General features: G+C 44.1%; 1 protein-coding gene across 2 annotated transcripts in view; it reads right to left on the reverse strand.

Annotated features, from left to right (window-relative positions):
• The window catches only part of RAPGEF5 (Rap guanine nucleotide exchange factor 5), a 159677-nt gene extending 144919 nt beyond the window's left edge, over positions 1-14758 (reverse strand). For both annotated transcript variants that reach the window (XM_051610421.1, XM_051610420.1), the window contains exon 1: positions 14528-14758. In XM_051610421.1, the coding sequence (XP_051466381.1) occupies positions 14528-14716 (189 nt within the window). In that variant the 5' untranslated portion in view covers positions 14717-14758. The remainder of the gene's footprint in view (positions 1-14527) is intronic.
• Between the last annotated feature and the right edge of the window lie 523 nt (positions 14759-15281).

The following is a 15281-nucleotide window of genomic DNA, read 5'->3' on the forward strand; positions in this document are numbered from 1 at the left end:
TTCAAAGCATACACGAGGCAGTAAGCACAATGTGCACCTGCAGAATCTGAAATAATAACACAGAAAAGTACCTCATCCCTCACTGAAGACAGCAGTGGTAGCACTGTAACTATTTTTACAGAAATACTCATTAGAACACGTAAGAGAGAAGCAGAAGGACACAATGTGAACATAAGCACGCTTATCAGCTGTGTGAACCGGGAGATACGAAAGAAAAGTAGAATAGGCTCTGCATTAGTCACAGCCAAAGTATAGCTGAGGGCATCCTGAACACAGCAACCTCAAAGAGCCAGCGGAACGCTCTGCTGATGCTGTAGTACAATCAGAGGAAAGGACTCACACACCACTGCCCTTCCATGGGGTCACATGTCCACCACCTGAGGACAGTCAGGTCAGGCAACCAGTGCTAGGAAAAAGCACTTTTGAAGGGCTTCTGATGGTCAGACTAAGCAGCATCTCACACATTCCCTGTGCTACTGCCTTGCCCTAACACACACACACACACACACCCCACTATCCCAGGCTCTTCCAGGATCCTCCTTTACAAACCTGTGTAAAACAGTAACAGAGAACTGAGCCACCACCTTCTTCTCCCCAAGCTGAATCTTCACCCGAAGTTCCTTGAAAGGGTGCTTTGTCCCATGGAAAGAAATGGACCAGAGGTAAAAACTGACCACATTTTTTCAGGTCTAGGGGCAAAGAGAATAAACTTTCTTCCTCTTTAATACTCTGTATCATGGCCAATGCTTGCAATATCAATTACTTCAATATGGTGTTATCCTCCTTTCACTTCCCCACTGTATCCTGGTTACCAGCCCACTCAGATTTAAAAGTCAGTAATAAATATCATTTTAAGTCATCAAAAGTTTTCTGACCTATGCAAAGCAGGAGGTGGGAGAGAAAGAGAGGAGAAGGGTGAGATGAGGAACTGCTGTCTTTAAAACTTGGTTCAAGCAATACGCCCATGGAAGCTGCTAATTTGTTAGAGAATTTAGGCTGAAATCAAGGAAGGAAAATGATCCAAAAAAATAATATACTGCAGTATTCCCCACTAAAGTGTCTGATCTGTCAGAGGCTAGCAGAGCTGCTCTACCCGTGCTCCTACAAATACTAACAAAAAGCAAGATGTCAGGGACATCCTAGCAGGACACCCTCACTAATTCACCAAGGAAGTCTGGGCCAGCCTGGATGCCCTACCAAAGCAGGTAATACCCGTTCAGACTCTTCCAGCCCCTTCACTTCTCCCAGGTAAATAATGACAGGACCAGAGGACACGGTATGAGGTGGTGGCAGGTGGGGAGGTCTAGATTAGATATTAGGAAGAATTTCTATACTGAAAGAGTGGTCAGGCACTGGAACAGCCTGCCTAGGAAGGTGGTTGAGTCACCATACCTGGAGGTATTCAAAAGCCACATTGATCTGGTACTTCAGGACATGTTCTGGCAGCCAAGGCCTTTTTTTGTTTTGTTTTGTTTGGGGGTAGACAGTTGGACTCAGTGATCTTAAAGGTCCCTTCCGACCATGACATCCTTGTGATTCTGTGATTGACCATGACAATCTCAAAAGCCCACCCAGCTTGACAGCTCATTCTGCAGCAAGGACACCCAAGCCACTGGTTAAACTCTGCCACTAGAACAGACTGATGGCAAATCACCACTTACTGTAAGAGACCTTCATTTTGAGATACACCATCTTGAAGAACCAGTTCATACTCACCCTGATCAGCTCACTCACTGCTCCATCCTTTCCCACACCAGCTTTTTAGAAAATACTTTTTTCTCCAAAAATTCCCACTGACTGGAAAAGGGGAAATATAACTCCCATTTTCAAGAAGGGAAAAAAGGATGACCCAGGGAACTTTAGATCAGTCAGTCTCACCTCTGTGGCTAGCAAGATCATGGAGTGGATCCTCCTGAAGGCTCTGCTAAGGCACATGGAAAACAAAGGGGTGACTGGTGACAGCCAGCATGCCTCACCAAGGACAAATCCTGCCTGACTAATTTGGTGGCCTTCTACAATGGGGTCACAGCATTGGGGGACAAAGGAAGAGCAACCAGCATCATCTACCTGGATCCGTGCAAAGCTTTTGCCAGCCTAAGCCTATAGGATAATGGATCTATTTGGTCGCCTCTCAAGTGCCAACAATAACTGTAGCAAAATTAAACAGAGTTCCAGAACCTTCTTGGTACAGATACACACAGAGAGACTTCTTCAAAAAGCAAAGCTTGCAAAAAGATTAACAGTAGTTTTTTCACCTCTAGTCTATTTGCTACCTTTTCTCTATGCAATGCCATAATGCCTGTTGTGGGCACTGCACACACCAGCAGAAGTTAACTGAAGAGGGCCTCCAGAACACCATTCCTGGTCAGTAAACCCTTGCCTTGGAATTCACCTCCCTGCTCCCTTCACCAGGATATGGGTTCGTGAACAAGAGAGTAATGGGAATGGGAATGCTCTGGAGTTTGGAAGACTACAGGGGAGGTTTGTTTGCATGTTTTTAGCGTGCCTCATGCTTGTTGACATTTTTAACTTCTCTACTTGTGCCAAGAGATAGCAATGACTAACTCAGGAGGGGAAAAGTCATGGTATAAAGAAACAAGCATACACATACTGAAACTGGAGTTGGCTCAGGTTGAAAAGATGATGACTCACAGACCCTCAGCATTTAGTTTTGTTTCTAGAAGTCAGATAACACCAAGAACTGCTAAAAGAAGGGATGAAGGTTTGGCCTGGGTTTTTTTCTTAACAAAAGGACAAATGACAAGAACAGAATCAAACAGGCTGTTTCTGTTAAGACAAGGAAAATAGGAGGATGCCCCAATGTTGTATTCTAGGCTGAATGCCATCTTATTAAACACGTGTGATGTCAGAATCAAGATAAGCAAATTTGGCTTTTACCATTTTGATTAGTTGACCAGAAGTCTATAAAAAACTTCAAACAGACTTAGTCACAATAAGCAAGTGGACAACTTCACGTTAAATTGTGTTTATCCACATCAAATGCAAAGTAACACCCATTGGAAGGAAAAAATGCTGACCACTTACATGGTTTTATATTAACTACATCAGCTCAAAGAAAGCAACCTGAATGGATGTGGAGACATTTCAGTGAAGAACTAATCTATGCCACCAGGAACTCTAAAAAGACAGCAAATTCCTAGGATGAAAAGCCTACACATAAATCAGCAGTGCAGTCTCATCAAGAATATTACATTCGGCACAAGCCATCACAAGTTCAAAGGGACATTGCGAAACCAGATAGAGTTCAAAACAAGGTAACAAAAATGATTACAGCATTAAAAGAGTCATCTAGAGAGACTGGGATTGCTTGCTTTAACAAACAGCTGTATAAAAGAATACATTAAAACTAACAGTACAGAAGCTGGAAGTTCCCTGCCTCATAAGAACAGAAGGGTCACTGAAATTAAAGGTAGGATATTCAAAACTTTGAAAATTATTAATTAACAACAAAATGGACCAAAACATATTTTCCCTTCATTTGTAGAGTCATTATCATCAAGCCCCACATACAAGGTCTGTAAATGTGAGTTCTAAGATGAGTCTAAAGCCAAAATACTAGCCAGATTAATTAAAAGTCTGGATTTGGATAGAGGGTAACATGAAAAGCTGTAACTACAATGGCTGACAGTAGCAACCTTCAAGCATCAAAGTATAAGGTATCTCTGGATATCTGAAGCCAGAAAAAAAATAAATTTAAAAAAATAGTAAAAAAAAAAAAGTGGAAGTCAGACTATACAATATTTGCTCACATTCTTTTGAAACCGCAAGAAACATTATATCTGAGACTACAACAGCTACCTGTTAGATCAACCTTAAAACTTATGGATATAGAACGAGATGAAGCGTCATCTCGACCCACAAGTGGTTTATATCTGCAGTAGCTTCTTCTGAAATAACTGTTTTGTTTATTTCAATAAAACTTCTACCAGTATCATGTAAATGTTTATTACCACATTGACTTGCAAATTATCAACTCAAAAATGGGACTACTTAAGCAGGACTTCAGATGAATTCTTGATTTATGCAAATACCATATGTACTGAAGACAGACATCTCAATGGAAAAAAACAAGAGAGATTATTCCTGTTATTTGGCTTGGAGACTCACTAGTTTTAATGCATGTCCTGGCAACCTAAGAGACCTATTGATTTGCAGCCATTCATTCAAGTGCAGTGAAAGCCATAATTAGATAAATAGCTTTGGTAAAACTAATCTGAAACTCATTTGTTTGGAGACTGTCTGTTTAATGAGATAAAACAAGAAATTAAATATCTGCTGAATGCTCCTCTTTGTATCCTTCAACACAATAATAAAAACATAAATAAAGGGATATTCATTTAACTACTATTTTTTTTTTTTGCATTTTATGTATTTTATTCCAGCAATTGCTGTCAAAGACAATTACAAAGACAATATTTATGAATAACTCTGTTCTAACAGGCTGACTAGTTTTATCAATCTCTTTCATAGATGTGGATACCGAGGAATAAAGAGAACAGGTCTTTTAATCTTTTGTAAACACTCTGAGCTGACAGAGAACAGCTTTGTGATGGCTTGTATGGTGTTTTTTAAATACCCATGTTCCATTTTTGGACATGATTACACCATTATTTGTGAATAGAAGTTAAATGGTTAATTTTTCAAGAGTATTTATAACTATTAACCTAGCAGGATTATAATATTTTGTACCTTAACTATTTTTTTCCAGCAAAATGCTGAGGAAGACTACTTTAAAGAATTCCCATGCATAAGTCACAGCTACCATGGACAGATGTGAAACTTCTTATGCCAAAACACCCTTAAACTTAGGATGTACTGTGTTCTCACCTTTCTTCTTTGGCAGCTAACTACTAGATTCTGCTTTTGTTCCTTTAGAACTTGCATTTCCCTTGAGTTTGGCCTTCCTTAACAAACCGCACAAACCTCAGTTCATCCTGCAACATAGATTCAGCAGCATTCAGTGGACTCTCAGTCCACACCCCCAGATTTGCTTTCACTGCCAAGAGGCTTCAGGCACTGCAGAAATGACAAATGGCAACAAAGCATGGGATTGTGCATGAGCTGGGACTCAAACCAGATCTAAGGGATCCTTTTAGCTCATTCCTTCAGCCACCCAGTAAACAACAGCTTTGTGACTTTTAGAGTTAACCATGTGTCTACATTGTTTCTCTCCCCTTCTTCCCATATTTTAAAAATCAATGTATGCATTACTGAAGTGCATTCACCTATGGGATGAAATGGAGCATCTGCTTTACACTGTGCCGTAGGAGTCTCTCACAGCAAATTATTACCACATCCATCTGAAATTACAAAGTGGCTTAGGATCATTGAGTTTAACTCTCTTGGACAGAACTTGGTCGAAGAACCACAATTAAATGCTCATCATCTTAAAAAAAACCCCAACAAATAAACAAAACGCAAACACCTGCTCTCCCTCCCCCTCCCTACCCAAAGCAAGTAACATGATCTATTCTTGATGCTCACAGAATCACAGAACATTAGGGGTTGGAAGGGACCTCAAAAGATCATCTAGTTCCACCCCCCTGCCAGAGCAGGAGCCCCTAGAGTAGGTCACACAGGAACACGTCCAGGCAGGTTGTTAATGTCTCCAGAGAAGGAGACTCCACAACCTCTCTGGGCAGCCTGTTCCAGTGCTCTGTCATCCTCACAGTGAAAAAGTTTTTCCTTATGTTTATGTGGAACCTCCTATGCTCTGTTGTTTTGTTGTTCTTGTGTTTTTCTGGGGGAGGTTGTGAGGGAGAGGTGGGCCTTAATCCAAAATGCAGGCCTGCACAGTGCATACCATCTACAGCATCACGAAGGACATGGCTTGGCATAAACTGCTTTGGCCATTGGTATCAGTGTAAACAGCCACAGCCCCTTGCTTGGTGCTGCTTGTTCCACAGTCCCAATGATGATGCTGACACACGACCTGCAGAGATGCTCAGAAGGACCAGCAGCAGTGGAAGCTACCAGCTGATCACAGTAAAGCACAAACACAGAAAACCCACTCTGTAATTAAGCAACAAGACTGCTGGAGAGCCTCAGAACTATTTCTTTCCCTACTGCTCTAAGTCATGTAGTCCATGCGTTTCTCAGCCATATAAATACTTGAGGTATGAGGTTCAGGAAGCAAGGAAGAAAAGGCACCCCTGTCACCCAAAATCAAGGAAAAAAAAGAAAGTACCATTTTTCACAATCACTCTTTTAAAAAGGCAAACTAAACATCATCCATAATTTTAAGTTTAATGAGTTCATTCAGTTCTAAAACTGAAGGAAAATAATGGTTACTGATGACATAAATACAGCTCTACTGGCATTTATATAGACTGAAGGGTTTTTTTTCTCTGTAAGCACCAGAACATTTTATTTTTGCATTATAAAAAGTATAGGCACTTCTAATCAGTTAGCCAGCTGTGTCTTCTCTTGTGAAAAAGGAATTCACCAGAATAAACTGTATACTATAGTGTTTAAATATTAATAATTGACCCTAGCTTAATACAAAATACATAGGTAGATAATTCTACAAGGTCAAACTAACCCAAGTCAAACCATAAGTTAACTGCAATAAAAGACACCGTGACAATTACAAATAGCTACTGCCTTCTACACCTGGAACTTGAAAATATTCAGATCCTGCTTCCACAGCTTTTAACTTTATAGCCCAAATGACTTAATTTCCATCCTTAAACTTTTGCCAGAAGTGCAGATATAATGAAAAATGTTTAAATCAAAAGGTGTCATATGGATAAGGTTTATACATCAGATATTAAAAAGCACTCCACTGAAATGGATCTATGCACATGGACGCTATGGGATCTGCAAGGCAGCCTGATAGGGGGAAAAAAAGAGGTTTTGGAGTTTGTGCACAAAGAGCAGAGCAATGTACAGAGGGCCCAGCAAAGCCAGCCCAGAGGGACCACAGAAGAGCAGGGCACTCTCACTCTGTCCAGAGTTAGAAGGTGTCCCATTTTATTTTCAGTCTTACGGCACCATGCTGACCTACAAAACTGCCAAGGCTCTCCTTCAGGTTGCCCAGGGAAGCTGTGGAAGCCTCATCCCTGTAACTATTCTTGGGCAAGTTGGATAGGGCTCTGAGCAACCTGATCTAGTGGGAGGCGTCCCTGCCCATGCAGGAGGGTTGGAACTAGATGATCTTTAAGGTCCCTTCCAACACAAACCATTCTGTGATTCTATGATTAATATGAATGCCTAGTAGAGGATAGCTCACATCCCAAGGAGACAACTGTGTGACCTGGGTGTCTACAAAACCTGATGGTCAGACAGAGCAATATGGTGAGACTCATCCAGGGTCTTCAGTAGCTCAGCAGAGCCAGGTCAAAAGTCCGCATACCAAAGCCCATGGCTTCATGCCCTGGCTGTCACACCAAGCACCCATGTGGGGCCAGGTCAGAAACCATGGGTGGACAGGAGCACCTGAGCTGTAACTGAATAAGCAACTTTTACAGTATAAAGTTATAAAGTTATACAGTGTAAGTACAAAGCTACACAGCTAAGTACAAAGAACAAGTACCTTCCTTTCCCATATGTGAAATATTACTTTAATTGTTATCTGTTAAGGATAAATCTGTTTTATTACAGTGGCTTTCTGAGAATTAGGATGAAACGATGGCATCTTCTGCTTCCCTTTTTTTCCTTTCCCCTTTAAAAAGCTATCACCATCTATTTTCAGCATTCTCATCAGCATAAAAATGCACAGCTTGTGTTGCAATTTCCTCAAGGCGCAAATGGAATTCAAACCACTGGGGCCATGCGAGTTACAACAGCTGAATACAAACCTGAGCAGAGTTTGTCACAATTGTACTGTGCATCGTTGTTCATTCACCCTGGTGGCTGGGAAATCTAGTGTGAATGAACAATAATGTAGGTTTGAAACCAAGCAAATTAATGTCTACAATTCCACAAAGTGAATTTTGTTTATTTCTCTTTAAATATAAAACTAAGGTGACAATTAGCTCACATTTAAATTGAGCCTTTCATTGAGATGCAACACTAGTAGAAATTCTGCAAATACACAGACATTCCTTTAAATTCCAGCGGAGCTCGTCTTATTTTCTACATCAATTTTCCTGATAGGTTTGCAAGCCACACGTGGCAGCACCACATCCAAGGATCTTCAGGCTTTGTCCCTTTGAAATAGGTGCAAAACCAAAAGTGAAAGTAGCAAGAAACTTGTTCAACCAGAATTACAAAAAGATGAAGGGCTGATCAATAGTTTAATTTGGAATCCATAGCTGAAGGTGTAATTACTTGCATAAGAAAAGCAGCGCTTAAAGACTCAGCATGGGCAAAATTAAGGCAAAGTGGCTTCAGCTTGAACTCAATTTGCAGTGTGGGGAAGGGGTTAAAGACAAGACCCTGTTTTATAGCAGCCAATTGTGGGTCAAAGAGGGACTTACCAGGATATGCTCTGGCCAAAACAGCAAAAGGAAACAGAACCTGCCCCATAGCTTAGAGCAAGCTGCTGCATTTTTTCTGCATAAAAGGGTTGATGTCATTTTTATGTACCTTCCATGAGCCTGAGCCACATGATGGCACCTCTTCCCTATGCATTGACAGTGGCACCTGCTAGTGCTGCACCTGGCTCTTGCCAGGGATGCTAGAAAGCAGCTGAGAATGCCAGTCCAGGTTCTGGCAGCCTCACGCCCTGTGCCAGTGTAAGACCACAGGCAGCGGGCATCATCCTGGCAATCAGATTAATCCCCAGCCTCAGGGAGAAAAATAACTTTGCATTCTGCAAAACTTATTAGGTTACTTCCTAAGGCAGAAGAGTGGGTTTGCCTTACAATTCATTCAACTGTACTTAATCAGACCCTGGCATAATTACTCAGATGTCATAACACATGGGCTAACTAAGAAGTATTCTCAATTTAGTAATTCACTGAACACTGACTATGAAACAAATTATTATGCAAATAAACACAAGAGACACTGAAATTTCCCCCACAGCTACTGTGGTCACTTTTGCTAAGCTATTTTACTCATTACTCAACATTTCACATGTCACCAATCACAGACCTGACAAGTTAAAGGATACTGTGAAAGACAATTAACTTAATCAAATACGTTTAGCAGGAATACAGAATAAGCCTGATTACAATAGGAAAAATTCAAGATTACTTTGGGAGATTATTTTTAGTCACATAATAACTGCCAAAGTGATGGGGGTATTAAGTTATTGAGTAGAACCTCTACGGCAGGCTTTAAAGCAAAGTGTCACCAAAATCAATCAGCCTACTACAATAATACTTCTGACAGTAAAAATTCTGGTTCACTGAGTAAATCCAGTATTTTTGTGTGCTGATTCCAGCCAGTACAGCATCTACAGACCACTACACATCCATCTTTTTAATGCAGGAGAAGCTCCAAAATTAAAGCCTGTATAGTATATATAAACATAGGTATGAGAGCAATTTTTCTTCTGATTTTTTTCCCTTCTCTTGTCATTATCAACACTGGTCAAATGAGCATAAAGATGTTCACAAAATGTGTTGATAGCTCAGAACTGGAGGCATTGTCAAAACAATTGTAAACAGAATGGTATACCAGAAGATTAGATGGCTTTGAAGACTGGAATATCAGGAGAATAGTGTAATTCAGCAGCATCAAAGACAAGGTCACTCACGCACTGCTAAGATGAGCAGCTGCCAAGAAGAATATGGACAGCTATAAATGTCAGTCATTGGTGGGAAGATTACCTGGGTACAAAGTCAGTCTATATGCTTGGCTGAATCAAAAGTTAACTATCAACCACCAACATAAGGGAGCCATAAAAACAAGTTCTGGAAATTCTGAGTATTTCCAAGAGGGAACTGCTAACGTCCTGGCAAAACCTCATCTACAACACTATGGTTTCCTCAATCGCATGATGAATTGATTAGAGGAAAGTAAGCCAAATTACATAAGCAACTGAAAGTTTCTTACAAGAGATAAATACAAGTTTAGCAAAATGTAGGTTGAGAGGTTCAGATACTTCATTTAATTAAAACAGATTGCATGTAATTTGGTGTTTTTCCCCTGCCAAAGAAGAGTTGCCTCCAACAGCACGACAGCTGCCAGTGCCAGAATATATGATAGATATCTCTAATACGCTCCAACCCTCCAGCTATTTTCAGCTCAGGAACCTTCTGTGCCTGATGAGGATTCTGTATGTTCAAAACATTTCTCTTCCATGAACTTCTCCAGTCTCATCCTTAATTCATGCAAACTTTTAACATCCATACCCTAATTCCTGGGGTTTATTTTCAACAAGTAACCCTACAGTCAATTTATCAACTGACATACACACACAGCAAAGTTGTCACTCAAAACACAGCTAAGGTAAGACTTTAGCCTGAGAACATTTGTCCAGCCGAAGAACTGTAGGAACATCACAAAAGTTGTTACAGAAAGTAGTTATTGTATCTCTGACTACCAGCAAGCCAAAAGGCCTGTCCCATGGTGAAGGCTTGTGCAGGCCAGCAAGTTCTTTCACAATATCCAATTAATGAGGTTTCACACCATGACATCCAAGAGGTTTTCCAGCTCCACTACTGTGACAAAGAGCAACATCCACGATTACTTATAACAACAGTATTTTGCTTGTATGTAAATATGCACCTAGAAAGCACAGGAGGTCGTAAAAAAAAGTGTGTGTGCAAAATATTTCCTCCTCGGACTTCCAAACGCTTCCCTTCACTGCCGTGAAGCACTCAAGAGTGGCATTAGCTCAATTAAGAGTTAAATTGACTGTTGTGAAAAGGATTTTTGATATGATGGAGTGACTGCTGCATTGATGTGCCTGGAAGACTTTGCCACTGGAGTTCCTGGTGTTTCCAAGGGCTGGGAACCATATTTCACCTACTAATTATCAGAAAAAGGGGAGGAGAGGAAGACATCTTTGGCAAGCAAGCAAAAAACAGCTTGTAACCAAAATACTACATGTACACTTAACACATATCTCAATGAGGCAAACTATGAACAGAAAGGTCCCACTTTCCAAAGATTTTGAGAAAGCACATAGCAGAGGGGAACAGTTCCACAAAGCACAGTGGTCCACTCCAGCAGATCCCTCCTCTGCCTCTACACAAGCTCTGACACACACACACACCTACCACAGCAAAAGAGTGGACCATTTTCTGCTGTTTTATCCAGCAGAAACAAAGCAGCACCAAGCAGAGGATGAGGAGTAAAACCCACACCTTGCAGGTCATTGCATAACTGCAACCTAACCCCCAGTGCCTCCTCAGGCACCTGTGCTGCACCTGCCCTAAGACTGAATTTAAGAAAAACCACCATCAAGGACAAGGCAAATATCCGGTTCAAAGTTCAGAAGCTTTAATAAAAACATTTGGCTTCCCTAGCAAAGGAAGCAGAGGTTAGTTTTATCTGTTCTCAAACAGTCTAGTGCCAAGGGCCAAGGACTTAGAAGCCCATACAGATCTTAAAAAAAATAATTATTCCATCCCACACTAGTTTGCAAATTTATTTTTTTTTTTCCATTTTTTGTATACTACCCTCTGGTACACAATGCTTGCCTCCCCACATGCCACAGGAAGTATTCTAACAGCATGGAGTGAAGTATATCCTTAAAACAATTATTGCACCCTTAACACTTCCATTATATTTTATTATCCATAGTCCCCGAGCAAGCATGCATGCAAATTATCCCTGCTTTATAGATGAGGAAGCAAACTGCACTGCAGGCAGTCCCTCAGCATCAGAGGCAGACCCCCTGTTCAGCGGTCATAATATTTTTCTAGGAAATTAAACAAGCCAGAATTTCAGCTGGTCAGCACTTACTTGAAAACAGCTCACCTAAGTGAGCAACATTCCTGATGAAACCAGCTGGACAAATAAGACTCTCAGCTTGGTGTTTGAACAAACAAAAAAAAGCACAAAGAAAAGCCACTGGAGAGGAAGACCAGACTAAAATTTTTTTAATAGATCGAGGGAATTGAGTTTTCATAAGCAAACAAAACCCTCCCAAATTAACTTTGGATTAACTTGAAATAATTTTTGAGATGAAAAAAAAGGAATCTTTGTTTCATATTTGTGTTACTCAGCCTTCCTTCAGGTTTATTTTAAGGCTTTTTTAAGAGATACATTTAAAAGGGAAAGTATAAAAAACTGCTGCATTTTATTATTCTAACATACCACTTCCCAAATACTGTCATGTCAGGGTTGAAATTCTCCACATTATATAAAAATATGTGTCATGCCCTAAAATTCAGTTTCTGGGAGGAAAAGGTACATGCACAGAGTGGACAGGAATCAACACAGGGCACTACTAAAAGAGCCACACTGGTCAATGACACATATGGGAGAGACCCTCCATGTACTCCAAGTGTCCACTTTGTTTCCAAAGGGAAAAAGTAACATTAACATCAGTACTGGTCTCCTAGCTCTACCCACACCTCAGAATAACTCCAGCTGCAGAATCCCTGCAAACCCAGAGACAGCAGAGCACAGCAGTCCTGTTCTCCACTGGACCAAGCCACCTGCCAGAAGGTCCTACTGGAGCCATATAGCATCTCCACACAGCATCACCTACTGATACAAGATCTACTGAGCTGACTCCAGGCTGATTTACAAACTCACCATCCTCCCCCCCAGCCTTCTTCCTACCAGGGTAGACAGTTCAAGAAAAACTTTGCAAGTTGACCCACAGGGTATTGGGAGGCAAAGCCACAGATAACACCACCACTATCTGTCATGCTGTGTTTGCTGGTCCATAACAAAGTACAATAGTGAAGCCAGGCAGAGTCTCAGCTGGGACATAGGAAGCAAGACCAAGGCTTCAGGAAGCACAACTGAGGAGCTGCACAACCCCGGAGCTACCCAGGCTCCTGACCGGGGTGTTAACTCACCCACTCCAAATATTTACAGTAACTGTTCATACCACTCACTTGTCAAATGCTTTCAGAAGCGGTGAGGAATAACCATGAGGATCAACCTGAGCCTGCTCTGCATGGCATCTCCCTGAAGCATCATGAATTTGAACATTGTTACCAGTTACTGGTTCTGCACTGCCTCTGACCTGCTCACTGCACACTTACTCCACTTGTCTGGTATTATGCTTTTAAAGCGTAACAAATTAAACTCAGTTCAGAAAATATCTCATCTTCACTGGAAAATAGGTATCTGTTGTAAACATCCTGTCAGGGCAGAGCAAGACTAGGCTATTTAAAATTACATTAATTCCCTTAGGTCTGTGTTCATATGGACACTTGTCAAGTAGATTAAAATTCCACCTGAACAATAAAAGTCATTAGGCATCTCCACGCAGACCAGTCTTTATTCTGTGCGTTAAACTCACTTGATGAAAGAACTTAACCTAGAACAGAAATCCAAGTAAAAACATTACTCAGAAATAGCTATTCCCATGTAATTTATATACTACTTTAATCCTATTAATCTTCTTCACATGCGTACTGTCTTATAACAAAGCATTCACCCAGGAAGTTTGGTTTTAAATTCACACCCTACTGTATTTCACAACTTCCCCATGCAGAGAAAGCATTTGTTTACATGGGTAAAGTACTGTGAAGTTGATGAGGGTGCAAATACACTGCACAGGCATTTATCAGTGCACCAAAACCACTCACTTGATTCCCCACGTAGACAAACCCAGCCCCACGCAGGTAAACCCAACCCCTTTTTCCAGCTCCTCAAATGGTGGGTTTCAGCCCAGATTTGGCCTGCAAGTCAGGTGTGCTGTGACCTGATGTCAGTCTCAGCCCCACGATGTGGCTCCAGTCACAACTGGGAGACACCGAAGGTGCGAGCGGCCGCGCAGCGCTGCGGCTCCCGGCTGGGCAGCGTCACGCCGCGCTGCTGCCTGCCTAACCACCCCTGCACCCTCCGCCTCTCTAAAATTGAGTTACTTTTGGCAAGGGATTTCCAGAACGCCCACCTGACCCCACGGCCTCGGTCTCTGGCGGCACGCAGGATTAGGGACCGAGCGTGCCCCTCCGGCCATTCTAGCTTCACAAACCCGAGCGCACATCGGAGCTCACTGCTTTAACACCAGTGTCCGGACACACCTGCGCAGCATCTCCTGACAGATGGGCGCACGCTTCGGCCCACACAACTTCTGCCACATGGGAGGGAAAAGGAGAGAAGAGCAGAGCCACAGGAGGGACAAGGAGACCGGGACAGGGGCACACGATCGTCCTTACAGATATTTCATCTTTCACCTGAGCTGGCAGAGGCGGGCCGAGCCCGAGGCTGTCTGCAAGCACTCACGCCGGGGGGTCGCCGAGGTGCCACCTCACAGCCCTCTTTCCCTCCCTCCCTCCCTCCCTCCCTCCCTCCCTGCCTCCCCGCCGAGGGCCAGCGCCGGGACCCGCAGCCACGCCGCACCGAGGCCCGGCCGCGCTGCGGGCACCGCCCCCCTGGCCCCGGGCACGGCGGGCAGGGCAGGGCAGGGCAGGGCGGGGCGGCCCCAGCGGGCAGGGCTGGGCGGGGGGCTTGCCCCGGGCCGCCCGCCGGCTCACCCACTCACCCGGCCGGCGGCGGCAGCGCTCTTCCTCCGCAGCGTCAGCCCGCTCCGCAGCAACGCCGGCAGCTCCCGCAGCTTCTGCCGCAGCTGCACCGGCGGTGGCGGCTCATGGGCTCCGCCGCCGGGGCTCCAGCTGTGGGCCAGCTCCGCGCCTTCACACGGCGACGGCATCTTCACGGAGCCCACGGCCATGCCGCATCCCTGCCGAGCTGCGGCGCGCACACCCCTTCGTTCTCCCGCCGCTCTGCCCGCCCGCCCTCCCCTCGCGTCGCCCCAGCCCCGCTCGCTCCCACCCACAGGCAGGCGGGAGGCAGGGAGGGAGGGAGGGAGGCAGGTTGGCAGGCAGGCACCCGCACACCTTCCCTTGGCTGCGCCGAGCGCGGCCCCCGCACGCCCGGCCCCGCCGAGCGGGCAGCCCCGCGCAGGAAGCCCCGCCGGCCTCCACCTCTCCCGCGCCGCGGCTCCGGCGGCGATAAAGGGCAGGTAATGAGGAGGGTGGAGGAGGCGCGGGCGGGAAGAGACAGAAAGTCCTGTTAACTCCTTTGCGCTCGGGGACCGCCGCCCGGGCCGGGCCGCCCCTCTCCCGGTGGCCTGCGCCCGGCACAGACCCCCTCCCCACGCAGGGGACACGGGGAAGGAGCGGCGGGTCCGAGCTGATGCCAGAGGGGTTCAGGCTCCTCCAGGGGCTGGGCGGTCTCTGCTCGCTCCTGGAGGTTGTCAAGGCCAGGCTGCAGAAAGCCTCGAGCTGAGCCTGCCT

This window comes from Apus apus, chromosome 2 (genome assembly GCF_020740795.1).
Source record: "Apus apus isolate bApuApu2 chromosome 2, bApuApu2.pri.cur, whole genome shotgun sequence".
Lineage (NCBI taxonomy): Eukaryota > Metazoa > Chordata > Aves > Apodiformes > Apodidae > Apus > Apus apus.